Source organism: Cynoglossus semilaevis, chromosome 9, assembly GCF_000523025.1.
Source record: "Cynoglossus semilaevis isolate Cse_v1.0 chromosome 9, Cse_v1.0, whole genome shotgun sequence".
In the NCBI taxonomy this organism is placed as follows: Eukaryota; Metazoa; Chordata; class Actinopteri; order Pleuronectiformes; family Cynoglossidae; genus Cynoglossus; species Cynoglossus semilaevis.
In genome coordinates, this window is record NC_024315.1 from 5,951,834 (window position 1) to 5,979,137 (window position 27,304).

Genomic DNA, 27,304 nt, shown 5'->3' on the forward strand with positions numbered 1-27,304 from the left:
ACATGCAGCACAAAAACAACCTAAGTGTGGGCCGTGGGCCACTCGGAGGTCATTTGATAAACGCAGAGGGAATCATATTTGGCATTGAATTAGAAATTCCAATACAATAGAGCAGACCATAAATGCACTCACTGTAAGCCAGGGACGGTAATCGACATTCAGTCACTCACTCTCACTACAGCGTATGAATTATGTCCATCATTTACTTGATTAAAGTCCTCAGATTCTTCATTCTTTTTATAAGAACGGCACAATGAAAAATAAGCTTTTTTTTATTCATTTAAATGTATTGAGTGTGAAATCTATGCCTGTTTAGTTGAAGACAACGTTGATATATTCACAGGAATTGAAGAAAGACACACACAGACCTCCATCAACAGCGATCAACTGCCTATGAAATAAAATGTATTATTATTATTATTACTATTTTATAATAGCCATCTGTTTTAAAAAAAAAAATTGTTGCCTAGTGGACAAATATTTAATTGTTTTGTCTATCGCTACACACTGATGAACAAAGAACAATTATTAGCAATAAATAAACACTTACTTTTCAGACCAATTTAGTTAATGGATAATTTTCCATGTCACACCTAACGAGCTGTCAGGAATCACCATGATACAGTATCAAATTAATAGGTAATATTGATACCTATTGATGATGTAACTGAAATCAATACTGGTTTTGGTCATACTGGTCAAATACTTAGCAACACGCAACCGAAAATGAATCACTGGTGTGGAAGATCAGCAGAGTTAGCGGTAAGCTAGGCAGAAACATTAACTTTGCATGAACTGGCCAGTAATATTAATATTACCACAGACTTCAGGCATGACCCAACTGAATTTAACTGATGGCATAACAGCCGGGTTCTACTGCATTCATTTCATAAGTGCTAATATTTCAACACTGCGCTGTGTTGTAAAACCTCTGTAGGATCCATCACAGCAACACGGTAATATCAATAACACGGTTGACTCCGGTGAGAAACCGCAACGTAGACTTTACATTGATGTGAGCAGCTGTAGCTAAGCTTAAGTTGGACGGATCATTTTCCAACCACGAGACTGAGGGTTCGATTCCAGCGGTGTGTGGATGCGTCCTTGGTGAAGACACCTAACTCCATAGTCGTCGCGCTCATGGACAACGTGCATCACATGTTCACCTGAAGCAGGTCCTGATGAACTCCCAACAGAAGAGCCTCAACAAAGGCATCCAGCGCAGCCACTCGTGCCGACTCGTACTGGTTACATCTGGTCTGGTCCGCGTGGGACCTCCTTTAATGTTTTGCAGTATTGTGCCTTGATTTCTATCCTTTGTAGATTGTGGACTATTCCTTTGTAGTATCAGAGCCACCTTCCTTACCTAGAGGAGACAGCAAGTAGGAGTTAAATAAGTAGGAGAAAGGGACGAATCTCAAAGGAAGTTAAATTCGTTGAGTGATGGGTATTTGTTGATAGTATAGAACTTAAAGTTCTTAAACCTTTTGACCTCCCAGAAGTCAACCACATACTTGGCGCCTCCAAGGGGCAGCCTGTTGCAGCACATCTGCGGATCATAAAGTTCATAAAATAAAAACTAAAAATTAAGAATGTATATCTCACCTGGGCCTTTAGTGGCGTCATGCGTGAACAAATCCACACCCTCATAGTTGTAAATGCAAGTCGCTACATGCTAGTTTGCTCTATTCGAATCATGCATTGAAGTAACAGAGCTTAAGAAGTGGGTATAAAAAAATGGAGATGGAAATGAGATTTACCAAAGTTGGATTTCAAACATTTCAACCTATAGTATAAATGCATATAAGAATTTGCAACACTGTCCATTAGCTGTTCTAACACCCAGGACACGTGACTAAAAGGTGTCAAAAGAAAACAACAAGTCTGTTTGTGCGGCAGGAGAGTGAGCTCTCAGGGTGAACAGAAAACAAGTCAAAGGTTTCCTCATGGCAGAGGCTGTCAGTGACTGACAGGGTGAACTACAGACGACCTGAACCCACAGTCACTGTGACTGACTGGTTATGGGTTTTGTTTCGAACCCAAAAAACTATTACATACATTTTGTAATGAAGCCTGTTAAGACACTATAAAATAATTTTTTAAAACACATTTCAACCCATGTAGACAGTGTGTGCAAATAACCTCTTATTTGCACACACTGTCGAAAAAACTTCAACTTCATGTCAGACGCCTGACTACGAGCCACCGTCAAGATGAACGGTAAAGACGAAAATCTGCATCCTCTGTAAAAAACAAACAAACATATAGTTAGTTATATATATATACATACATATATATACATATATACATATACATATATACATACATATATACATATTCATATATACATACATAACAACAAAACTACATTTATTCACATTTTTCCATATTCATAATTTCATTAATTTCATCATTTAGATGTAAAAAAACAAAACAAAACAGGTGCACTGCCATCTAACTGCTACAGTGATAAACATTCATCAGGTTGGATTCGGAACACAAACTCAACTTGTTTCGTCGACCCCAACCGAAGCACCGCTGACCTAACAACAACACTGACCACAGAAAAAAACAAAAACAAAAAAAAAACAACAAAACTGAGACTTAGAAAAAATTCAATGTCAAAGTTTATTTTGTATCATGTATAGGATACAGAACACTGAAATGTTTTTCCCCCTCCATCATACAGGACTTTATATTATATTTAATGTTATTTTATATGTTGGACGACGATATCAGCTGAACTGCCGGAGAAAAGAGAGAGTGTGGACAAAGTCGTCCTGACACTGTGGACATTTAAAAGCCGTCACTTGTACGGCAAAAACGGTAAATCTGAGAAGTCCTCAACCACAGACCAAAACACTCTCACACGTAGAGCTGCATCCGGTTCCCAGGCTGTTTGAGCATCAACCTGGTGATAGAGCGCAATCTCACCTTAATCTGTTAAAAGAACAAAAAAAGTGTGCTATTAAAGCTGCGAACGCTTTTAGCTGAAATGGCACGTACTGTTAAGGACTATTGTTGATTTATTTCAACAATGTTAAATAAAACAAACGCAGCTCTGGTGAATATGATGAATGGATGACAACCAGGTGACCTTGAACACTGACAGGTCATCAGAAGGGTGTCATCGGCGTAAATAGTGTCGTATTTTGAAGCCGGCGCCGTCGCTTGCCAGCAGTGTACTTGTGCGTTACTAAAAGGGAAGTAAGCAGCAACCAGAACAGCTTTTGGATCACAAAAATCTGTAGCAGGTTTTTGTGGTCACTGTAAAACCATGATGGCAACACAGTACAGCAGCGTTCTCAGGTCAAGACCCAGTTCAAACCCATCGTCCACACCTAAAATACAACAGAATCGTGTCGTAACACTTCCTTGATGTGTGTACTCACAACCGCACAGCGTTTAAAGACATTTAAATAATAACACGACATGAAGTGCAACGTTGAGTCGGTCGTGAAATGGCGTCAATTCCCTCCGCAGAAACTGACATCCCAGCCACACAGACAAGGGACAAGAAATGCCCTTCGTGCCAGGACGGAAGATAACGAAGAGTTATTTGGAAAATAATCCAGCCCAAACTGATGACCTCGTCAGTAATGTTCCATTTTTAGCATTTCCTCTCTTCCTTCGTCACATACAATTTGCAAATAACTCCATAGAATGAACTGCACGTGTTGTACAGTTGAATTCAGATACATTTTCTGTATTAGAGAAGAAGCAGAAGACGGCGTCAGGAAGGTTGAAGTAGTTTAGATTAGTTGATAACCAGATCCTTCTGAGAAGCAGAGAACATGTTTCCTCTCTATAGTGCAAAAATAGAGACACTTTCTCTCCATATAAAACACCCTGTCTGATACCACTCCACCGACAGATATAAGAAATATATCATCTGTGTTACCTTCAACCATCTGACTATATTTTCTCACTCAACGACACACACCGTCCGTTCATGACGACAGCCTTCTTCACGACACACCTACATTCATTCTCTCTCATAGTGAACTATTGTCTAACCAAAGTGGACATTTTTCACCTCGACTGTTTGTGTTAGATATTCAGAATGGACTGACCGAGGCGTCCGGCCACTGAGTGACTGAGTGCAGTTTGTGGCCAATGTTTCATAACAACTGGTTATCAGAGCACAATTCTGTGCTGAAAGCAAAAAAAAAAATGTGCGTCTTTAGTTCGCTTAGTGTTGATCAGTGAACAAATGGTCAAAACTGCAGCCTGTCCAGGGGGGAATATGTGAGCAGAAACCAGCAGCGGAGGAGAAAATAAGAAGTTATACTGTCTGATGTAAGCACTTTATCAACCAATAACAAAACTCACCCAGTGTATGATCATGTGATCATATGATTTTTCTTTTTTCTTTTTTGTCATTTAAACAGCTATCATGACAGTAGGGGCAGAAAGTTCCCATAATGGAGTGGTTACCAAAGTGGGGCCGGCGCCCCTCCCCTCGCCCCGGCCCAGGATCACAACATTATTTCCATGGTTCAATAAGAACAGGAGTTTTGTAGGAGTGTTTTAAATAAAGATGAGTAGAAACTTGAAGCGATGGCTGTGAATGTCTCAACATGTGGGGCGGGGGTGGAAGTTTGACTGCAGTCCTCTCTACAGAAGTGTCATGCTGTAGAAAAGGTTTGCGATCCGCTGACGTGGCGCATGAAACGTTCCTGTTCCTCGCCCTGTTTGTTTTCTTCTCAGGCTCAAAGAAAAGTCTGTTCCTCGGAACTCACACAGTACCGATTAAAGGCTAACGTGGTTTCAACCGGGGATAAATCAAAAGCACTTGTAATGACTTCAGAAAAAGACGGAAAAATAAACAACAAAAAATGAAAACTTAAATCATAGCAGCACATTTTAAAAAATCATGAAATATCCAGTGTCACCCAAAAACCTGCAGTCGACGGCATAACAATTGGCACAAAGAACGCTGTAGAAAGTTTGGCCTCTGTCGATATCTCTACGCTCCTACGAGTATCATACAGATATGTAAAAAAATAAAAATAAATTACAACGTACAGTATAAATAATTTAAAGGAAACAATTTGGCAATATTTGAATGTGTCCCTTCCCTTTCTGTGGGTTATACTGACTTTTTTTTTTTTCCTTCTCTGAAATTATCTTTGTATCCTCAACACGTCACCTGTGTTCCCTAAGGCAGTGAAGATGAAATGTTTCCTTCTACAGAAAGCCATACAGAGACAAAGTAAAATGGTGACCGTGTATTCAGCGGTCAACAGATCAGGTGAAGACCGGGAACACAGAGCAGTTAGAAGTCTAATTATTAGGTTTCAGGCAAAGATCTTTTTTTTTTTTTTTTTCCTGCTCCTCACGGTCACAGAATCAGGTCCCGTGGTTGATCTGCAGCAGTCTCAGTGTCTACGTATGTTGGGATGGATATGTATTGTCTTGCACAGTTATGCATGGATAGGAGGACGGGATCTACAGTAGGTCTTTGACAGGGTGTGGACGTTCTGGTGAACCAGGCTACACATAGTGATGATGAAAGGAGGTCCATCGATGCCACTGTGTTTGCATCAAGTACTTGAAATAGTGGAAAAGCTAAGGGGAGGGGGAGTGGAGTTGGGGGGGGGATTGGTTAATACAGATCCAGTTTTCAGCAGCAGTCCTGTCCTGTCCTGTCCTGTCCTGTACATATCTGTCTTCAGACTGTCTTCACGTCCAAACAAATCCCACAGTGTCTTCTTGGTCGCCTCCTCCGCGCCTCAGTTGTCCAGCCCCTCTGCACACACCATGCTGCCGTACAGCTGCTGCGGGTCCGGGTGTGTCCGCATGCGTTCGTCTGCCTCACTGTCCGTGCTGCCCTCGCTGTCCAGGCGGGCGGACTGGTGACACTGAGTGGACAGGGCGGGGTAGAGGGCGCTGGGAGGCAGCGGGCTGTGAAGGAGGTCGTCGTCAGAGCTCAGGTAGTCGACCTCTGCGGAGGCGGGACTCGCCAGGCAGAGGTCTGGGTAGTTGGAAGTGAGACCTCCGCCGCCGGTGACGCCGGAGCTGGAGGCCGACTTCTGTCCTCGTAACTGACGAATCTGAGGGCAGAGAAAGCAGAGGTTGGTTTAACTTGGAACTCACAGGATGTGAGTGACTCTTTTCTTTTGTTCATTGTTATTACCAGAGCTGTCAAACAGCATTCAAATGTTTAATCTGGTTAATCAAGGGTGGCTGTGAAGTAAACACGATAAATGAACACGATTAATCAAGAGAAATGGGCAATCCTTAGTTCAGGATGGTTCAAAGGATTTAACTTTAACTTCAATGACATGCAGAATTATGAATATAAATATATAAGGAGTAAGACTGGCCCTTTAAATAGCAAATTCAAAATTTTGTTCACTAATTTAAAAGAAAAACTAAAACACCTAAAAATAACATTTTTCAGGATTTTTTTTTTTTTACTAATAAAGAGTCAATGCTAACGTTTATACTGCTAACATTATAGGATTTTTTTGTTGATTGTATCAAAACAGCCTTTAATAAAATGTCAAATACCGTTCTGTCTCGTTGGCCTCATCAACTGAAGATAACGTTTCACATTTTACTGTTTGCTATGAGAATACAATCCCAGACAAGTGAATAAGAAAAAAAAGACACCAAAAACCAAATGTTGGGTTCAGAAAAAAAAGCAAAGCTACTAATCTGTATCCTGTTCATCATTTATGTAGAGTGTGTGTGCGTGTACCCAGGAAATGTGGTCTCTAGAATCAAATCAGAGTAATTTCCCCATCACCCAACAGAAAGACATAACAATAAAACCAGAGTCATATTTGGAGCCGGTGTCTTTGCATGTTTCAGTTTCATCAGTCATGTTTTGGTGGTTGCTCCTGCCTCGCACATACTCCAAACCTCGGCCTTTTGCATGCAAGTCTTGATGCACAGTTAGTCATGACAAATCTCAGAGGTTTCGGTTTTTCTGCACAAAGTCGGACAGCGAGCAGAGAGGTGGGGGAAACGGGGGGGTGGTGGTGGTTAACCAATGGAAATGTTGTGACAGTGTCCTCTGGTCTCTTAACTCGCTGCTGTTTGAACAGACGTCTGATTTCTCTCTTTTTTTCTTCTATATTACTTTGTACAACCGGTAAAAACTTTTATTTTATAAATAAAGTTCCAAACAGAAAGTTCATACAAGAGTCGTATGAAAACGAAATTTGAACCTTCCTCCTGGTTTGAAGGTTTAAACTGTGTGACTGAAACTAACTCACGGTCACACACAGCTACTCTCCGAATGAACAAACCCCAGAGTTTGTGCTTGTGAGAACTTGGTGACTTTACACTCGAACTAACTACAGAGTGGGCTTCAAACACCGTGATCAATCAGAGCCCAGTTTGTATCGTCATTCAGGAAGACATTGAGATTTGTTTGAAGCATCTTTTAGAAGAAACAGAACATTAAATGACTTTCTTATTGATAAAACAGCTCTATTGTTTTAACCTTGTATTAAAATGAATAAGAAATGGCTGTAACCCAGTGACAGATAAGATTTTTTGGTGTGAGCCGTGGGATTTTTTTCTAATGTGAAATATTTGCTGTGGTTGAAAAAAGGTTGGGAAACATTTTGTTGGGGTGTGTGCGTGCTCGTGTGTGAGGGAACCTCATTCTTCAGCTCAGCAATCTGATCCCGCAGTTGGTTAATGTATTGTTTGGAGTCGGAGTGGTTGAGCTGGCCCTGGATCAGCCCTTCCTCCTTCTGAAGAACAAATGTGAAACAGAAAGTTTGAGGGACAGAGAAAGTCCACGTAAAAACCAGTGAACTGAGAGAAACATTTGAATTCAACAGTTAGAGAAAAAAAAGAGACAAGACTAACACAACGACGGTTTAATTCATCACATTTAACTAAATTAAACTGTTTTTCCACTAAATTAGAAACATCGGTCCATGCTCTTGTTAATGCAATATTGAAAGACTGAATTCAGTTTTTCAATGACACAACAAGGAGACCACTTTAAATTTGATGCTTTTATTCTGAAAGCTACAGTTTATCTATGACTATTTTGCACCCAATCTGATATCGGGCAAAGAAACATCCCATAGGAAGTACGAAGTGCCAAGATCTTAGCGATAGCCAGCGCTACATGTAAGTTTTTCTTTTTTTAAAACAATGTCGTACCAGTATGCTTGAACCTTGAAACAAATTAAAATATAGCACCACCTACTGGCCAGGTAAGAAAATCATGCACGATGTTGATAAACACAAATTACTCCTTTCTCCAAAAATATGTTGAAAGATAATAGAATGGCACAGTAACACACCTGTATCTCAAGTTCTGCAATCTTCTGTCTAAGTTCAGCCACAGCAGCCATGCTGTCGGCCTCTCTCAGTCTCACTGCCATCACCTCCTCTTTACTCTGTGGGTGAGATGACAGTAGTGAGGGGCGGAGGTGGGGGTTCAAAGACAGAAACAGGAAAAAGAAAAAAGAAAAACAATGTCTGTGTTGCTGACAGCGTTGCTGTTGGAATGATGTTTTTTTTTCTCACCTTGCAGTCCGACTCTGTCTGCTTCCTCTTCATCTCGCTGAGTTGAGTCTGAAGAGCCTTGTTCTGATTGGTCAGCATCTGGAGTCGGTCCTGCAGTGCCGAGCGTTCCTGCTCGTGCCGACCGATCTGCTTACTGTGTATCTGGTTCTACAGTTGGGAAAGGAAAAGGTGGAGAGTGTTAGTGCAGCAACAAGCGGCAGTGCTTGTTAGCTCATTAGCAAACAAAGTCAAAAACGGAATTCTTACTCCTCCCTTTATTGCATTCATCATGGTCAAACATTATTGATGATTTTTAGAGTGTAAATATGAATGTGTTGGTGCTCATGCTAACTGTTAGCTCATTAGCAAACAAAGTTTTTAAGTTAAATATTTTTAGAGTGTAAATATGAATGTGTTTTAGTCCCTTCCCTGAAAGATTTCACAGATTGGTCCCATTTCCTGCATCTAGGAAAAAGTCGCTCTGCAATTAAAAATAGCTTCTTTTGCAGTTTGTCGTGGTTCACTGTGAGTTTCCAGTTCTCTAAATATACTTCAAATACTAGCAAAGAAAAATGCTGCAAATAAAGGGAGAATACGTGAATATATTGCACACTACTTATAGAGGAACCTCAGTGACCTGGCTGTCCAGCTGCAGAGATTTCAGCTTGACTTCTCGTAGCTCAGCCTGGGCCTGAGCCTCCCTCAGTCTCAGAGTCATCAGCTTGTCCTGCAGCTCATTCATGGCGTTCTTTTTCGGGGATTCCTTCCAGTGGCCGCCCCCGCCGCCTCGAGACATGTGATGCTGCAGAAACAGTGCACAGGCCTCAATTCCCTTCTGCAGTAAATGTGTGAAAGGTGAACACACACACACACACTTTTGTCCTTTTTACCTGCCAGCGTTGGTTGAGCTCGGTGACAGTTTCCTGCATCTCTCTGAAGGAGCTCAGTGTCTCCAGCTCCCTCAGCTTCATCTGCTTCACCTCCTCCTGCAGGACAGCCAGGTTGTTCTCATCAGGCAGACAACTGCTCCTCTGGATAGAAAACAAATTGTGTGATTTAAATTGTGTTGTGATTTAACGGCTGCTGCAACAGGAGCAGGAATCACCAGCTGATAAAAAATAGCCTTAGAAGTGCAGTGGCTCTGGAAAATCAGCGACAAACGCAGTTCTTCTCGTGTACAAAACCAATGCAAATGCTGATGTTTACAATAATAATAATAATATTTAATGATAACAAATGCATTGAAAACATTTTATAGCATCTTCTAGCGTCTTCTCCTATGTTTTCTTAAGATTATATTTTGAGTGTAATTTAAGTTTCTGTATGAATGAACATAAACTGATGTGATGAAGTGGGTGGATACAGGACTTTTTTTTTGTTTAAAAAAACTGAAATGAAACATCTGATCATTAACAAAAGTCCCCCATAAAACTGATACTACTACTTTGATTCATGTTTTCTTTTTTTTATCCTTAAGCTCACCTTCTCCAAGACCAGGACCTTGTCTTGCATTTCCTTCAGTGCTCCCAGCAGCTCAGCCTCTCGCAGCCTGGACTGTTCCAGCTCCGTCTGCAGACTGGTGACGAACTGTTCTGTGTACTGGAACAAACACAAACTAATTTGTTCGTGCTAATGACATGCCTGTTACATTTGTTGTAGTGTCATGTTTCTATAAAACGTTGTGTTGACTGGTTAGCCCGACCAGCAGGACTAGTGGTTGGTTCTCAGATCTACAACATGACAGCTTTATTACTGAGGCTTCACTGAACGGAAAACACAGAACACACTTTGCTTTTTTAGTTATATTTCAGAATCACATATTGTGTCATTTTTTGGCAGGTGATTTTGCTGCAGAGTAATATCAGAATGTAGAACACAGTCACTGTGGATTTTGATGTCACCACATCAAAGTGAGACTGCGATGGTGCATGTAGCGTGAGAGCAGCAGACTGAGGGAAAAGTAGTCAGTGCGTGTGAGAATGTGCATCAGAAAGAGAGCTAACTTGTCATTTCACCACCGTTATGTAGTAACCATAGAGAGACAGACATGTTGAGTTGAAGGTCATTTCAGGACACGACACAATGAGTTAACAATCCATAACATGACACAAAACAGCTGTACATAATAACCTATATATAACATAACCTATAAACATATATGTCATAATGTACCGTGTCATATCTTATCACATCATAACATATAATAACATTTTTTTACATAACATAACAGATACTGAATAAACAACATTCTTCTCAGTTTTTGTTTGGTCCCAGAATAAACCTCAATAACAGTTTTATATTTTAAACTCAATATCTTGGTTTAATAAAGTGTTCATAACAGTGTGGCACACAGTGGTGCAGTGTGTTTACCTGCTGCTGCTGCAGCTCCCTGATGGTGTCCTGTGCTTTCTCCAGGCTCTCGCTGGTCGTGCTGCACTGCTGCCTGACCACTGCCAGCTCCCGCTTGATCACGTAGTTTTCTTCTGCTTCCTGTGCCCTCGTCACCTGACCCTGAAACAGCAGATGTCAGGTCACTATCACGCTGTAGTGATACTTGGGAGTTCAGGTACATGACGAGGGATTTGAATACTCTACTATTTTTTCATCTTCTTTTTAAAATATAAAAATGTAGGGACTTGGAGTTTAGTTTTAGTTTAGTGAGTGATGAAGCATTATTGACAAAATATATAGTATTCTTTCCTGAATACTTTTTAAAAAGCTAAAAGTTTTTGATGTTTTTGTATAATTGGGTTGAGTTTGTTTTTTAGGAAGCTGATAATAAACACTTGGTTCATGGTCCTAATGTCGCCGTTACTTATAAGCTGATAATAAACACTTCATGGTCCTAATGTCGCCGTTACTTACCTCGTAATAAACTTTGTAACATTGACAAGTACACAAATTGTACCAGAATTACACAGATTAAGTATGCAACTGATAAAATGTCAACATCTGACAAATTAACAGGAGGACAAGCAGCTCAGTAACAAGTGTTATGAGTATCTTAATATAAAGTGTTAAAAAAAAAAAACAGTAATAAAACATTAGTGTGGATAAACTTTAACATGCCACATGCAGAGATTATCCAACATAAGGGATGACATGACACTCTTGTGGACCGTTCTCATGTATGACGTCAACATTTTCTTTTCATGCACGTCTGTGTGACTGCTGAGAGGTGGTGGGAAGAAGCAGTGCAGGAGAAAAGGAGGAGCCAGGAGGAGAAAAGTGGTTTGGAGTACTCTACCTGAATCAGTCTATCTGCCAGAGCAGCACTTTCCTACAACGCAACAAAGTAGAGGAAGAGGAGTGTGAAGAAGTAGAGGAGAGGAGAACAGAAAAGAGCAGGAAGGAAAACCACAGTAACATCCATAAAGAATTGAAGGAGAAGAAAAAACAGATTCAGTGACACAGAAGACAAAAAAGTTGATTGACAAGAAGAGGGAAAAAAGACAGAGAAAGATAAAAAATGACAGAGCTTTACGAAGCACAAGACGAGCAGAAAGAAAAACATCACAAGCATTTACACACAGACACACACACACACACACGTCTGCTTTTCCTGAGTTGTGAGGACATCACACAGACATTATGTATTCCCTAAACTCTTAATCATTACAGATGTAGACTTAATCTTAATCCCTACTCCAATTTTAACTCTATCTCTAACTCATAACGAAATCTTAATCCTCATAATAAAAGCATTCCTTCTATTGATCTGAGAAATGTTCAAAAAAGGTCACTTTACCAAAACAACAGCTACACCAAAACCACACACATCTACGTGTGCACACCTGCAGGTTAAAGCTTTCTCACAGTGACAGTGTTTGACAGATTTAAAAAAAAAAAAAACACAGCTAAAGTCCGGTTCTGCAGATTTACATTCAACTGATGTCACTTTAATAAAAGACTCACATTTGCATTTAAATAACCTGGAAAACCAGCCCATCTCTTACCTTCTCCAGTGTCTCAATCCTCTGCTTCAGCAGCCTGTTTTCTGTGCGTAACCTCTGTGTAGGGGAGAGGGAGAGAGACAGAGAGAGAGAGGGATATTTGCTGAGCAGTCTGCTCCTTCTACAATAATCACTGTAAATCAGAATTGTCTCCACTGCGTACAATTCACACCACAGAACGTAAACACACCTTAATTTCAATCTGCTCCTCCATTTCTTTGTTCTTGATGGTGGTGTACTCCTTTTCAAGTCTGGAGAGGAAAAACAGGGACTGATGATGTGATGTGACCAAACTCAAAAAAAGAAAAGAAAGGAAAGAAATCACCAAAATTCTATCTGATGTTTCCCTCTCTCTACTGACTAACATCCAATCAATTATCCTGACACCCAACACCACCAGACGTCAGGGTGCTTTGCTATGAAAGCTTCCGGTTCAGACAGAAATAAAAAAAGACTTTTCTTATTTTAGGATGAATCAGGTCAATCTTGTTGAGGCTACGCCAGCTTGTTAGTGAAGCTGTAAGCACTCTTACTTCTTCATCCTCTTGGGGTTGTATTTGACCTGATAGGCCCTGAGGATCAGCTTGTCGGGGCAGCTGTCAAACTGGTGTGGAATCACTTTCTGGAAATGCTGGGAGTCAGAGAATAAAAACAGACGTGAGGTTAGGAGAGGGCAGACTGAGCCAGACGCTCATTTAGATTTATTAGAGCTGCAGATTAAAACAGTGTAGTTGGTCTAATCTACATCATGTTATTACACAAGTCTATATGCATTAATCTTGCCTCTTCAACTACACAGGTAAATGTTCTATATATATATATATATACACAAACATGGATCCAGAATAACCAGACTTTGAAATTCTCTGTTTTCAGTAACAATATGCCAACACCGCACACATCTGCTCTTATTTTAGCCCATATTTAGCAGCCGGAACATGCTGCTAAATATGGAACAATCAAACACGGCATGTAAGAGTGGCAGTTGTGTTCTTTTAAATTCTCTTACTAGGTACTTTTGTACATTCAAAACCACCTCATGATGCGTCATGTGAATGTAGGAATAACAATATGTATAAAGGTATAAAGTGGATGATGTGGCTCAGTCAATATGGCTGTCATTACCTGTGACATTCCTTCCATGTCCAGTTGAATGAGGTCAGTCTGGTTGTACTGTAGGATGGCCAGACCCACGCGGAAGATAATCTCTAGACCCTGCAGGTCAGATTTTTACTGTTAATAAAAGTGGACTGGAAAATTCATTGTATCCAAGTATGAAATGCTAAGATAACCGTAAGTATATGTATATGTATGTATATCATTAGGGCTCCACTGAGTGGCGTGTCAGTAACAGGGGCGTTCAGGTAGCATAAGAAATGCGAGGAGCATTCAGGTACCATCGGAAATTTAAGAAATGTAAAAAAAAAAAAAAATACTCATGAGAAAAACAATTTATTGCATTTAAAAGGCTGCACTTACACATCATATATGCTTTAATATCATTACATTAGTGGTTGATTAGTCTCAAAATAATGTTGACAATGTTCATCAGCATTTATTTATGGGACAATATATGGTCCAGCATCCCAGGCCTAACCTGTAAGTTCTCACTTACCTCATACATGAAAATATCAAAGATGCGAGTAGCAACAGGCAGGGGGAGGAAGGTGAGGAAAAGGGTAAGAAACCAGGAGGAGGCATACATGGACGTGTGGAAACTCTGTGAGCGGAAGTGGACATTGAGTTCAGGAAGTTGCTCCTGAAAATAAACAAAAGAGGAAGTTTTATTTGTTTATGTTTTTATTTATGTATGTATGAATTAATGTATGTACTGCTGTGTGTTTTTAATGTGTGTAACGACAGTATCGAGATCCCACCTAATAATGTTAGATATACTGCCACTGCTGTGTGTTTTTAATGTGTGTAATGACAATATCGAGATCCTACCTAATAATGTTAGATATACTGCCACTTAGTGGACAAATGTGACAGTACAACTCTCCCTCTTTTGTACCTTTGTCTCTCATTCTTTCCTTCTTACCTGGAGCAGATATTCAAACTGGTAGATGCAGAGGCCGAGCTCAGCCATGGTGGGTTTGAACAGCTCTCTGAGGCGATACTCCTGCATCAGACGCACAAACACACAGAACGCCTCCTCCTCAGGCATCTGGGAAAGATTAGATGGGTGAGTCAGTACTGAAAATTAGTAGATACAAATTATAGGCACTTACACTGTATTGTTTATTAAACACTGATTACCACGCAGCGATTATTATCACCTACTTAAACCTGCTTGGACTAAGTGTCTCTAAATGTTTTTAAACGCAAAAAGAAATCTCAACGGACAGAAGACATTCAGGTAATGTCTCACATGGTTGTGATTCAACATTAATGGGTTTATCTGATAATTACCTGCATGAGCAGTAAGCCAACGATGAACGCGCTGCCCTGGCAGTAGCCCACTTCTCGATCCACCAGTGAATATGCCTGAAGACAAAAAAACCCCAAAACATTTCAATAAAAAACCCTGGGCTGCAGCATAACAAAAGCAGAAGTCCATTATTGTCCTAAATAGTACAGCTGCCAGGAAACTGGAATCTTTTGGAAATTAGTCATTGATCTTTTTCTGCGAACAAGTCTGTTGATGGTTCACACACTTCCTTGTTTGCCAACGGATTGTGTTTCGAAAAGGAAAAGACTGAAACCCAAACAGAATTATTCATTGACGCAGTGGAGATCACCTGTAGGCTCTTTACTGGATGAAGTAAAAGGACTTTTCAATCAATTGTTCTTTAGTGTAATGCTGAAAAACAAGAACATTTGAAACTTTAAACCAACCTTATTTTGTCTTTAGAGTACTATTCAAAGACCAGGCAAAGTGATCTACCTGCATCGAATATTCTCATCTGTACAAACTGAACATACTTAATATATACAATATATATTTTTGTTTGTAGTTTCTTTTGGAATTTCACAATTTATTACTCAAATAATGAATGCTATTTGTTTGTAAAGCAGACTTGTTACACCAAACATGAAACACATGAAACTGAGTTTAAACTCAGTTATTACCATGTGCACAGCTGGGTTCAACAAACCATGTAAAACTGGACAGTGAATGAAACACCCAGTGGTATACATCGGCGACAGCTGCATCTCTTCATGGCTTATTAAAGGCATCATCCACTGAAGATTAGACGACGTTGGTGAGTCAAAGCCTAACTGTCTTTGTCAGGTTGCTCACCTTCATGACATTGAAGAGGACTTCCTGTCCCAGGCTATCTTGACCTTTGAAAAACTCATGCTCGGGGTAGGTGCGAGCGATGTCTCTGCGGATGAGCTTCTCACATGGAGAGGACATTTTTAGCAGCTCAGAATACTGGTTCTTCACAGGCATGTCAGTAGCGTTACCCAGCAGCTGCCAGACGATGGCTCGGAAATGGTGAGGAATACCCTTCCTGATCAGCTCCTGAGGCAGGAAAGGGGTTTTAGGAGTTCAACAATATAGCCATTTTTAATTTGATTAATCAAAGGGTAGCTGTAGATTAATCATGGTTAATCCAGATAAATCAATGTTCTAAATATGACACCAAAACACTGTATATTTCTAGGCAAATAACAGCAGGTAGACACATGTGTTTCACACCTGTTTTTATGTGTGACTAACAAATGAGTGTCAATTGATGAAAATTTTGCTTCATAGAGTTGGTGGATTTCAGTCGTAACTGTGCACTGTGACGTAGAATGAGTCGAGAGCTTCTTTCAAAACTTTGGTGAAGTCGAAAGACTCACAGTCCATTTGCCGATTGCGTCAGTCAGTCTCAGCTGAAGGCTTACTTAATGCCTGGTGCTCAGTGAGGCAGGCCAGACAAAAGCGTGTGTCTGACCTGAAGGCGAAGACTCCACGAGTGCATGCCGGATATTGAGAGGATATTCTTAGCTGGAGGTGCTTCGGTAAAATTACATTTTCTTCCTTGTGTGTCGATACTCTATTTTTAAGGACCATATTTTGCTTTTCGTGACAGACATTCAGACTCTGTGCCAACAGTCATGTGTCTATAGTTCGCAGATGATCAGGATCATTGATTATGGCTGTATATTTCTTGCATCATCCATTGACAGTTCCCAGCCCACGCTCACCTTTAGGAGTTTGTCCTTCTTGCGTCTCCACTCCTCCCACTCGTTGACGATGCGGCCCCACAGGATCCATGTATCCTCCTCCAGGTGAGACAGGTTGGAGGAGGCCGAGGAGCTGGACACCAGTGAGGAACCGCTGTTGCGGCGTGAGCCACTCATGGAGCGCATGGATTTAGAATCCGCCTCCAGTAGCCTACATGAAGAGACCGTTGAGAAAAGGTTTAGTTTAAAAAAACATTATGGATGAAAAGGACACGTGGTCCCAGGGGACAGCACACTAGGATTAGGAGAGACACAGAAACTAAAATAGAAACAGGGTTCTAATGAGACGGGAGATGTTTTTAGTGCTAATGTTTCACATTTACTTTAGTTTGGATATTTTACACCAAAACTAAAACTATTAAAACCTGGCATTAAGGGCTGTCCTGAATGTGTCTACTGTGATGTGCTCCACACATGATGGAGCCTGTATTACAACACACACTTTTCTTCAGTCTTTGTTCTGACGATTTTTCTGAACAAAGCTAGTTTGCTGACTCCCAGGGAATTTTCTTTGTGGTAAATGGCACAGTTTTTGCAAACCTTTTTGTCAGCACTGTATTTGCAAAGCAAGCACACTGACAAATAATAAAAAAAAATCACACTTATACATACATACAGTATATAAGGCCAGTTAAACTAATATAATCTTCAATCAGAGTTATCACAGTGTGGCTGTAAATAAGCATGAATAATCATGACTGAGGCCCAGACAAATTTAGTGCTTTTTTTTTTTTTTAAGAAATGCTCCTGCTTTTTCTCCTCACATATCGACACAGTGTGTGTAATTAAAATGCCATTCATTCTATACATAGGTCTATCCATCAGGCAGCCCCTTATCTCACCTGTTCTGTTCCTCCAGTTTGGCCAACAGCTCCAGTTCATCAGGACTCAGGTTCTCTGAGTCTGCTGGAGAGGCTGCTGGTGCGGACAACACTGCATCATGGGAAGATGAGTCTGGGCTGAGCACCGGGCTGCCCGTTGACGAGGGATCTGCATCCATCCCAGGTGGGGAACAAGAGCAGTCGAGATGGGAGAAGGCCCCAACTGAGTCCTCTCTTTCTGGGCTGCTGCTGGGTAGAGACATGTTGGTGGTGATGTGGCTGGATGTGACAAGAGTAAGAAAGTCTCTTAGTTGGCCTCTGTCCTCAGTCAAACTTTCTCGTGTCCGTCCTGACTGGCTGTTAAGCCAGTGTGATCAGAGCTCTTTGAACCTGCAGAGAAACAAAACTAAATTAAACAACTGACACCAGATTAAACTGTACTGACCAAAAAAAGAAAGTCAGCAAAACCAACAAAAAAACTCACTGTGTACAGATACTTGATTGGTTGATAATTTCATAATTAATTAATTTAATTCATTTTTATTTTTTTAACACGAATGTGGTGACATTAATATACAGAACAATGTTTTCTAGCAAACCAAATTTAAGAATTCTAGTACTATTGTAGAGTTTAAATATTCATGCCAATTTATTCAAACCCTGAACTAAACATCATGAAGTCAACGTGCATGCAAAGCAGCCAAAGGAGTGGACCAGAGACTATACTCTAACCTATAATAAGATGCCAATAATGCTGCTCTCCACCCTGGCTCAAATAACTGCCTTAAAGGAGTGGCCCTTAGTCACTGTAATGACATCATCCATGATATCAACAGCATTATGGTCTGTTACTACAGTCACACTCCACAACAACAACAGAGAGGTGTTTGTTCACATGGAGATAGATGGCTCCCAGTAACGCCCCGCAAAGAAACAAAAGTGCTGCAGTGACCTTTAAGGCAGAGGGTGTGTGACGTACAGGGAGAGTCATAACGTCTGCGTCACAACCAAAATAACAAATACACAAAAAAACACACACTTGTATTTTTTATGGTTAATAGACAATTACTGTAATGTCAACAGCAGTAAATTACTGGCAACAGCCAAGGGTAAGTGCTGATAGGACAGACCGTAGGAGTGAGAGCCACACTTTGCACAGTTGGAGGAAGTCTTGGACTGAGATCCAAAGACCATTAGCACGAAGGTTTAAAACTGTCATTAATTATTTTAGAATCTGTACAGCCAAATTAATAATAGTAATAAAATTAGTGTGCTCACAAATAACACAAACACCAAGAATTAAATCACAAATTAAATATTTGCACCAATTGCAGCGATGGGTTTGACAAACAACTGCACAAAAATGTATCATAAAAGTAATTTATTATTAAGGATGGCACCTCATTAATAGTAGTAAAGTAAAATAAGTTTTTTTTAATTTAGTATAAATGAGTAGATTCACACATTTCCAGAGTCACGTGTCCATCAGACTCAAACCTCATCCCACCATGTGTGTATTAAGTGGAAAACGATTCATAACAAATACATTACTCAAAGAAACGGAAGTTACTGATATAAGATATGTGTTATCCTCATGACAGCCAATGAGTGTGGAGATACGTCAGGAGTCACACGGTGTTGAAACGCTCAAGGCACTGGGAAAATAAGAAAAGCTATGAATTCTTCTTCTGTTTCCTCTTGACTGTGTTTTTACTGTGGAACATAAATGTGAAAAAAAGATACATTTTGTGTGACTACGGTTTTGTATTACTGGGAATTTTGTATAGTGTTTATACCAGGCACCTCTGTCTGCAGCACAACATTTGACATTGTTTTCACTGTTATACAAACACGTATATGAAGATTTTAGCGTATATTTAATATATTCTAGGTGGAATAAACCACTTGTGCTGAAGAAATAAAACTAATTTAAAAAAAGCTAAAAAAAAATCTTATCCTGTTGACAGATGAAAGATATTTTGAGAAACATATCTTGCAATGTAAGGGTATGACATCAATAAGCAATAAGTCAACAAAAAAAAGGTAAATACTTCATTTTATGAATTGTCTTGCAATGTGGGGGTATGACAACAATAAGCAATAAGTCAACAAAAGGTAAATACTTCATTTTATGAATTGGATGGAAGACAATCATTTTAAAGCCTTTACATTAACAGAGTTGAGTCACAAACATAAACATCAAAACCAAAAGAGCAGTAAGACAGCATACAGCAGCGGAGAGGAGTAAGAAAAACAGTCTGATGAGGAAGCACGCTGCACGGACAAGGACAGGAGACAAGGAGCACATTCATGGACAGAGACCAGGCGGATCAAAAGAGCCATTAACAAGCCAAGACCAATCGCATTTGTACAACGACACGGGCAGAACAGAGTTGTTTATAATGTTTTTCAATACTACAAGCTTATAAAGATTTTCTGATGCATGGTTCTTACTGAAGATAATTTAATTTAAGCGAGAAGTGCAGCATTTCCTAGAAGACTGACATTGTCTGTCTGCTTTTTCCTAACAACATTTAAAAGATAGAAACACAAGCTGCTCCGTGAGTCACATTTTTTCCCTCCGTCCAAGCAGTGACGTGAGCTGAGCTCTATTATGACAACATTAGCATTATTATCAGATACTGTGATCTTTCATAAAAGGTATACAATAGAACTAATAAGGACCATTATATCAGCCACATGCAGCCGTTGGGGGATGTTTTCATTGTTGTCTACATTTGGTCAATTACTACAGATTCTATGTTCCACTTCATATTCACAGTCACGGGGTTGAATATACATGGTTAGTTAAGAAAGCTGGAGGAAACGTCATATGAGATCATTGTATTCTGTATGAAGAACACAAGATGTTCAGAAGTTCCATGCATTTACACAAAGTGTGTTGGCACATCTTTTCAATGCACTCGTTTTCTTTGAAAACTTGTTACCATTTGAGGCAGTGATAGGATCAGGTTTATCTGTGGAGCTTTATTAAATGCAAAAACAGAAGATATTTTACTTCCTCTCCTCATGTTGCTCTAATGTTAACGGTTAAGGTTAGTCAAAACAAAACAAACTCTGAGTCAAGACCTCCAATCTTAAAGTCCAGGTTAAAGTCACTGAAACCACAGTGAAGTACATGGCCTGTGGTTTTTCATAAGAAAAAAGTCCCCAGGTTTGAAGTTCAGGTTCTGAATTATCAGTGTCACCAGTTAAGATCTTAGCATCTTGGAGTAGAACAAAAATGGCTGAATTTTTACCTTGAAAACATTTCAGTGGCAAAACACAACACGCTTTGACAGAAGTCACAAACGGTCTGGAAATAAAAACCTGTACAATTGGATTGGACGCATGAAAAACACACAATGGCGACGATGACGAGGACAGAAGTAGACAATGACAGCAGGTTTATTGAGTTGCTGAATTCTTTTGTAATCCTCTGATGTGTCACAAGTGAAGCCTAGCACGTAATGGAACTATTGTTATGTCTTTGTAGTATTTGTTGTAGTACATGGGAATAATGCGGGCATTTGTCAGCATGTTATCGTCTGGAGAAACTATTGTCGAAAGATGGGGGAAAATTTACACTTTTACATTCGTTTATTCTTTGTATGCCGACATAGATAATCGTAGTACTGCGTCCAATCTCCGCCTAGAGAAGCATTGTCTCTCTGAGCTGTCACTGTCTTGGAACAGACAATGCTTTTGTTTTCTCGTTTACCATCCCAACACACACAAACACTAACTCAGACACCAACATGTCCTCTTTGCTCCCAACCCAGCTCTCCTTTCAATACTGTAGCTGCTTTTGTACATTTGTGTAACTGTACAACTGACTGATCCTGAAGTAAAACTTCAAGCTTCAATCCCTGAAGTCCAAATAAAAGATGAAACGTGCATTTCCCCTTCACATAACTTGGTCCAAGGAAATTGTGAGTTACTGTGTTGGGAAAAAGGCTCCAAACAAGGTAATAAAACCACTGATTATCATTTAATGAAAAAGAACCCCTCAAGAAAATATAACTGATCTTATCTCCCTCCCTCTTCTCCTGCCAGTGCGTTCGGCATCTTGCCCTCGAGCACATTTTTGCTTTCGTCATGGGCAACCAGTTTGTTAATCTGTAACAGTTAACCTCTCTGTTATTCCAACTTAAGAGCTCATGTTCGGCCGCTGACACGTAGACTCTCCATCTCCACACCAGGTTTCGACTGTACACGTTGTTGTTGTGACAGACTTTTTTGATGCAAAATGTCCACTGACAAAAAAAAAAAAAAAGAAAAAAAAAAGTTGTTTATCTAGTATTTGCAAAAAATCCACAAACGTCTGACAACTAACTCATTGTTTGATCAGTCAAAAGTGTTTATATTGTTATTTAAAGTTTTATAACAGTAAACAATCATTGTTGATTGTGTTTTTAATTGTACAAGTCCTTCAACCAATCAGGGCGACATGTCCTGAAAACTAGAGTTCCTTCTGCTACTACTTACAGCAGTGGAAACACGGCTATCAGCAGCCATAATAGCAGTGCAAAAAGCAGTTGTCAATACAGTAAAGCTGACATATTGACAGGTTAAACACACTCCACACAGAGCAAATGGGTCTTGATGTGTAAAGTACAAACCAATCAATTGTTGTACAGTGGGAGCTAGCTTTTAAATGATTCCACAGTTTGTCAGCAAGTACCGCAAAATACATTTACTTGAGTTCTTTACTTTTTAAAAGGGTCAACTGACAACTTCAACGTCCACTCTGAGTTGTGGATCAAACAAACAAATAAAAAAACAACAACAAATATTTTAAAGTACTATAAATAACTATAGGTAGAATTACGGTACTACAGTATGTTTGCATATTTTGTTGCAGTATTACAGTGTAGCGTTATTGGTTATTATTCTCGTGGGTAAAAGATTACTACACATGACAGCTGCTGCTGGATTATTCTTTAGTGACTTTGACAGACTCTGCACCGATGACGAATGTTCATGCCTCTCCGTTGGGGGAATGTTTTACTCATTAGCTTGAAAACAACATCAGACTACAGTGATGCCATTCTGCTCTTTGAACAACTCTCATGCACAGGCTGCAGAGTGTAAATTATTGAGATGCAATTACTGAATGTAATGTGTGTGTGACCTGCGGCAGATGCTTTCTGAGTTTTGTCCAATGAGGACTTGACATTGACCCTGGGTGAGGGCCTGACACACTCAGAGGCCAAGCTCTGTGATAACGAACTTACTCTGCTCTCAATATTTAATTCCCAATTACTTTTCTAAAGAGTATGCATCACAGTCAGATGAAATGTTGCTGTAGCTGTCAGTATGACAACCTAACAACCTAATAACAGTTTTATTTTTTTTCTGCCGCCAGCTTCTCAGTGCTTTACCTAACAACTGTATGACAACCTAACAATTCTGTTTTATTTTTTTCTGCCTCCAGCTTCTCAGTGCTTTACCTAACAACCTACAACTGGAACACCAATCATTACAGGAAAAACATCCACAAACAAACAGGGTGCAGCCATAGGGACACAACCACTGATGATTATTATGTTAACATAATGAAGACCATGTTTCCCTGCTGCAGTGCATCATCCGGTTATTACATGGGAGTGCTGCAACAAACAATGAACATGAGTCAAAGCATTTGATACACCGTTGTTGTTATTACCACGAAACAGGTTCACTCAGAAGGGATGGAGGAGAAATCAGCCAGAGGGATATCAAAGAAATGCTGATTTTAATAGAAGGATCCAGTTTTTATATCTCTAAATCCCAAAGGTAACAGACAGTGGGTCGGTGTTAGCATAAAACACATTCTGTTTTAATGTAAAAATATACACGGTAATTCATACTTGAGCAAATCAAATAGCATAACTAATCGTTTTAAGGATTTGTTAAACAAATATTGTTAACATATCATGTGACCACAGTCTCAGTGTAACACGCCTGACAATCAGAATTTGGTTAGCAAACAAATACAAGGTTTCTGCAGATTCAGGGTGAACATTTGAGGCTCACAAGAACAATAGGGAGGGGAGGGGGACGTGCTGCAGGCACGGGGAGCTTGACCCGTGGAAACCTGGTCATCGAACTGCCCACTGTTTCCATATGTCAGCAATAAAAATGACATGCAACACAGTGTATAGGTCGGCACAAAACCCAAAGCCGTCCGCCTAGGTCATCAGTCATCTCACTCACTGCACACAGCCATTAAGTGACTATTGTTTGCAGCGACCAGACACTTTTCAGAAACCTCGCATGTGAGCCCAAAGGCCTAAATATATAAACTTGTTCAATTTTGCTGAAATTAAAGTTCTTGGCTCTTGCACTGAAACCGTCCCATATGTCTTACTACTATTAGCACGATCCAGTCTTTAAAGTGAACTCTAACAAATCGACTTTTGGTGTTTCTTTAGCTACAGAAAGAAATTGCAGCAGCAGCAGGCCATGACCCGGATGGCTTAAACCTGAAATCTAGAGAGCTTTCAAAATGTGATCATTTGAGCCTAAATGTTTCTCCCTAAACAACATAACCACACAGCTGCACACAGACAAATAGGTGTGTAAGAACAGCTGATACTGATGTAACAGTATCAGCTGGTGCAACAGCAACTGTTTTATTGATGAGCTATAGTAATGGACTCATCTAAAGTAGGAAAGATGGACACTCTACATATTCTCTCTCCGTTGCTTTTCAAAACCTACAGTGGTAGAAGTAGAATAATGTATGCTAAAGATAAGGTTAGCTGAAACCAATGGGGCGTTCTCCCATGTCACACAAAGTGTGTGTGTAGTCCTTTGCACAGATCAGATAAAGAAGTTTCAAGGCTGCAGTACCTAAAACAAGGTCACCTGCAGGAAGTGAGAATCCGATACCCGTTTTCTTGACGGCACAGTGGTTTCAGACCTAGGCCTGGAGGCATTTATATTGTATCTGAAATAAAAATCTGATGGATCCATTATTCTGTGGCGCATGCCTTTAGTCGTGAGGAATTTAAGCCATAGTTACAGTGAAAAGAAGAAAATAATGAAATACTCCATTATACCTCTCTGTCTTTCTTCCTCCCCACACCAACCCCTGTAATTCCAGTGGGAGCTCATTTGGTGACAGTGGGATTCTTAATCCTTTAACGTCACAGTACAATAACTATGTCAGTTCCCTACATTTTATCTCACTTGGGAGGTAAAAATTATATGTCTATGGCCTACATTCTAAGCAGACACTCGTCTTACTCTGACAGTATTCAGTACTAGATCTTCAGGTTTACAGTACCGTTGGTACCCAGTACTTTGATTTACCAATACGATGTGTTGGTCATGCATGAATACTACAACAGTTTAGGATCAATACAATGTTGTGAACCACTGATTTATTGCTGTCCATTTATTGTCCCATAATGCAATGTCTCCAGTACAGGCTATCTAGATGACATCTGTTGAACCATGGCTGCCCTGTAAGGGGCAAACGCATCAAGGAGGACTCTGTCTTGTTTTCTGTAATTTCCCAGCTAGGGATCAATAAAGTATCTATCTAAGGGTACCTTTGGAAATATTGTATTATAAGATGAAAAAGCAACATTACAAATCAGTCAGTCAGTATGTTAGTGTGTGGATTTTGGTGGAAGTCTGAGTGGTTTTACAACACATTTACAACTTGAACTATGGAGTATGGAAGAATGTATCACCATGTAAACTTTGCCGAGCTGCACCAGGCAGGAGGAAGGAGCATAATCACAAGGACACATTTTCATAAAGTTACCCTACTGACTTTCTTATGTCAGTCACATGCCTTTGCTTGCTTAAGGTTTTGAATGTTTTCAATAACTCGATGAATGTTGACTTTGTTGATAATGAGAACAAAAACAGATGTTTTTCTCCAGCTGGTCTTGTTAGGGCTGTGTACAAACATTCATTACATTGAGAGACTAAAACCTTGTTTTAACACTAAACTCAAGAGATCAACTAAAACCTTGTTTTAACACTAAACTCTTATTTGGTTGATGTTCCACCTCAGTAATACCCTAACGACAATTCACAACCTCATCAAATTAGTCAAAAATATAATCAAATCTCTCGAGTTGTGTCCTTAATGTGATTAATGATCCTTTAAAAGTCTATGTTTATCACCGTAGATGACTAGAGGTTACAACACACAAACATTGCCGCTAGCCTGCATCCACCAATCCACCACATAAAGACAGTGGTGTGTGAGAGATGGCTAAGACTCCCGTAATCCCTCCCATACATGAGTATCTTATTTAATCCTATTGACTAGCATATTCCAACATGACAGCTCGTTATCTCGGTCAGACCTGACCTAAGGACTATGACTGGTGAGCCATAGGCCTGCGTGCTCTGCAGTCGACTTCGGGCTCGGGGGGATGGATGCTAGGATGGATGGATAAACGTGTGTGACCAAAATGACACATCACCCCCTTCTTGTATGTGGCAACAAATGATACACAACATAGTGACGGTTTGGTAATGGCATGGGGAATGAGTACTGGATGCGGACGAAACAGTGCCAGCAGCAACGACAGCAATAGCAGTAGCACGTTGCTTTCGTGAGAATAAGAATAAATGAAAAGGCCGTGTCTCCGTTGGAATTTACCACTGACATGAATGTAGCAAGACCTGTGAAGCCGCGGGTTACGATTGAGCTCCAATCACCGGGAAACGCTTCACAAATAGACACATTTAAATTCCATCTCTAAAAATAAACCTCTCGCATAAACAAACGAACGAAGGCACGCAAAAAGGCTTACCTGGACTCCTTTCCCATAATCGGAGCGGCGTGTTGTTGAAGGCTCCGACTCTGCCTCGTCTGCGGTAAATGTCAAACGTGTTGTTTAGCAGCTCATTAAAATGTTAATAGACTGAGCACAAGCACAGAGATGCAGCGCCATCCTCCTGCCACCGTTCAACCGGGAAACCAGCACCGCGTCGAACCGCACCGCTGCTCCCGAACCGAGACCTAGTAAGCAGGAAATGCTTAAAAAGGTAGCGAAACCAGGGGTCCAGGAAAACAAGGTTTCAGCAGATGTCCGCTGTTATGACCATGACAGCCGCGACCTGTAGCCTGCCATTTACCAGGGATATAAGAGGAAAGCTACGGATAGCCGCATCAGTTGGGAGGAGATCTCACAGAATGGCGTTTCTATGCTTTCTGCTGAGCACGGCCTACGACTCGCCAATCAGATAACAGAATAGAGATAATTGACATGTCATCTACCAATGGCGTACCAAGAACTACGACATTTTTGTCTTCGAGTAGCAGCACAACACAGAAAACCAGTAAGAATAAAGCTTTATTCTGCGAGAAGGCGGAACCAGCAGGTGTGATTTGGTGGCGATCAAAATCTTATATTATTCTTATTCTTATTCTTATTCTTATTCTTATTCTTATTCTTATTCTTATTCTTATTCTTATTATGAATATATGTATAAAATACCAGTAGATTGAGATCCAAACGGAATACTTCTTAAAAATAAAATAGTATTACCCCTAGCCTAGAAGAAATTAAAAAGATAATTAAAACATGCAATACCCTTTTTTTTACCTCTTAGAATAATTTTAAAAACGTTTTAAAATCTAAATGTACATATTTGTTATACTAATGCTACATATAAATAAACCTTCCATCCATTCCATTGATTGTTCAGAGCCAAAGGAAAGGGAGGAACAGAAACTTTCAGATGCTCAATGTGATGAGGGCTTGAGGTATTGATTAGATTCTTCAATGATTAATGCATCAGGTGTTCTTTTGATGAATCACTCGTACTACGTCCTATCTTGAGGTCACTACAAGAGAAAGACAAAAGTACTGGCCTTTTTCTTAATAGCTAAGCTGTTTCTTAAGCACCCCAAGA

General features: G+C 40.1%; 1 protein-coding gene across 2 annotated transcripts; it reads right to left on the reverse strand.

The window, feature by feature from the left end:
• Positions 1 to 4,338: 4,338 nt before the first annotated feature.
• Positions 4,339 to 26,753, reverse strand: evi5l (ecotropic viral integration site 5 like). 2 transcript variants are annotated; one of them, XM_008316754.3, is made up of 20 exons: positions 26,200 to 26,753; positions 17,456 to 17,824; positions 16,575 to 16,764; positions 15,679 to 15,903; positions 14,847 to 14,921; positions 14,476 to 14,601; positions 14,050 to 14,193; positions 13,560 to 13,649; positions 12,968 to 13,065; positions 12,625 to 12,685; positions 12,438 to 12,491; positions 11,729 to 11,761; positions 10,852 to 10,992; positions 9,964 to 10,080; positions 9,372 to 9,512; positions 9,119 to 9,283; positions 8,503 to 8,649; positions 8,277 to 8,372; positions 7,617 to 7,712; positions 4,339 to 6,056 (listed from the first exon to the last, which is right to left on the reverse strand). In XM_008316754.3, exons 2-20 carry the CDS (start codon positions 17,695 to 17,697, stop codon positions 5,736 to 5,738), a joined length of 2,562 nt encoding a protein of 853 aa, XP_008314976.1. In that variant the 5' UTR covers positions 17,698 to 17,824; positions 26,200 to 26,753; the 3' UTR covers positions 4,339 to 5,735. The 2 variants fall into 2 exon arrangements, with proteins under 2 accessions (XP_008314976.1, XP_008314977.1); XM_008316755.3 differs by lacking the exon at positions 11,729 to 11,761 and having other exon boundaries at positions 26,200 to 26,752.
• Positions 26,754 to 27,304: the final 551 nt, after the last annotated feature.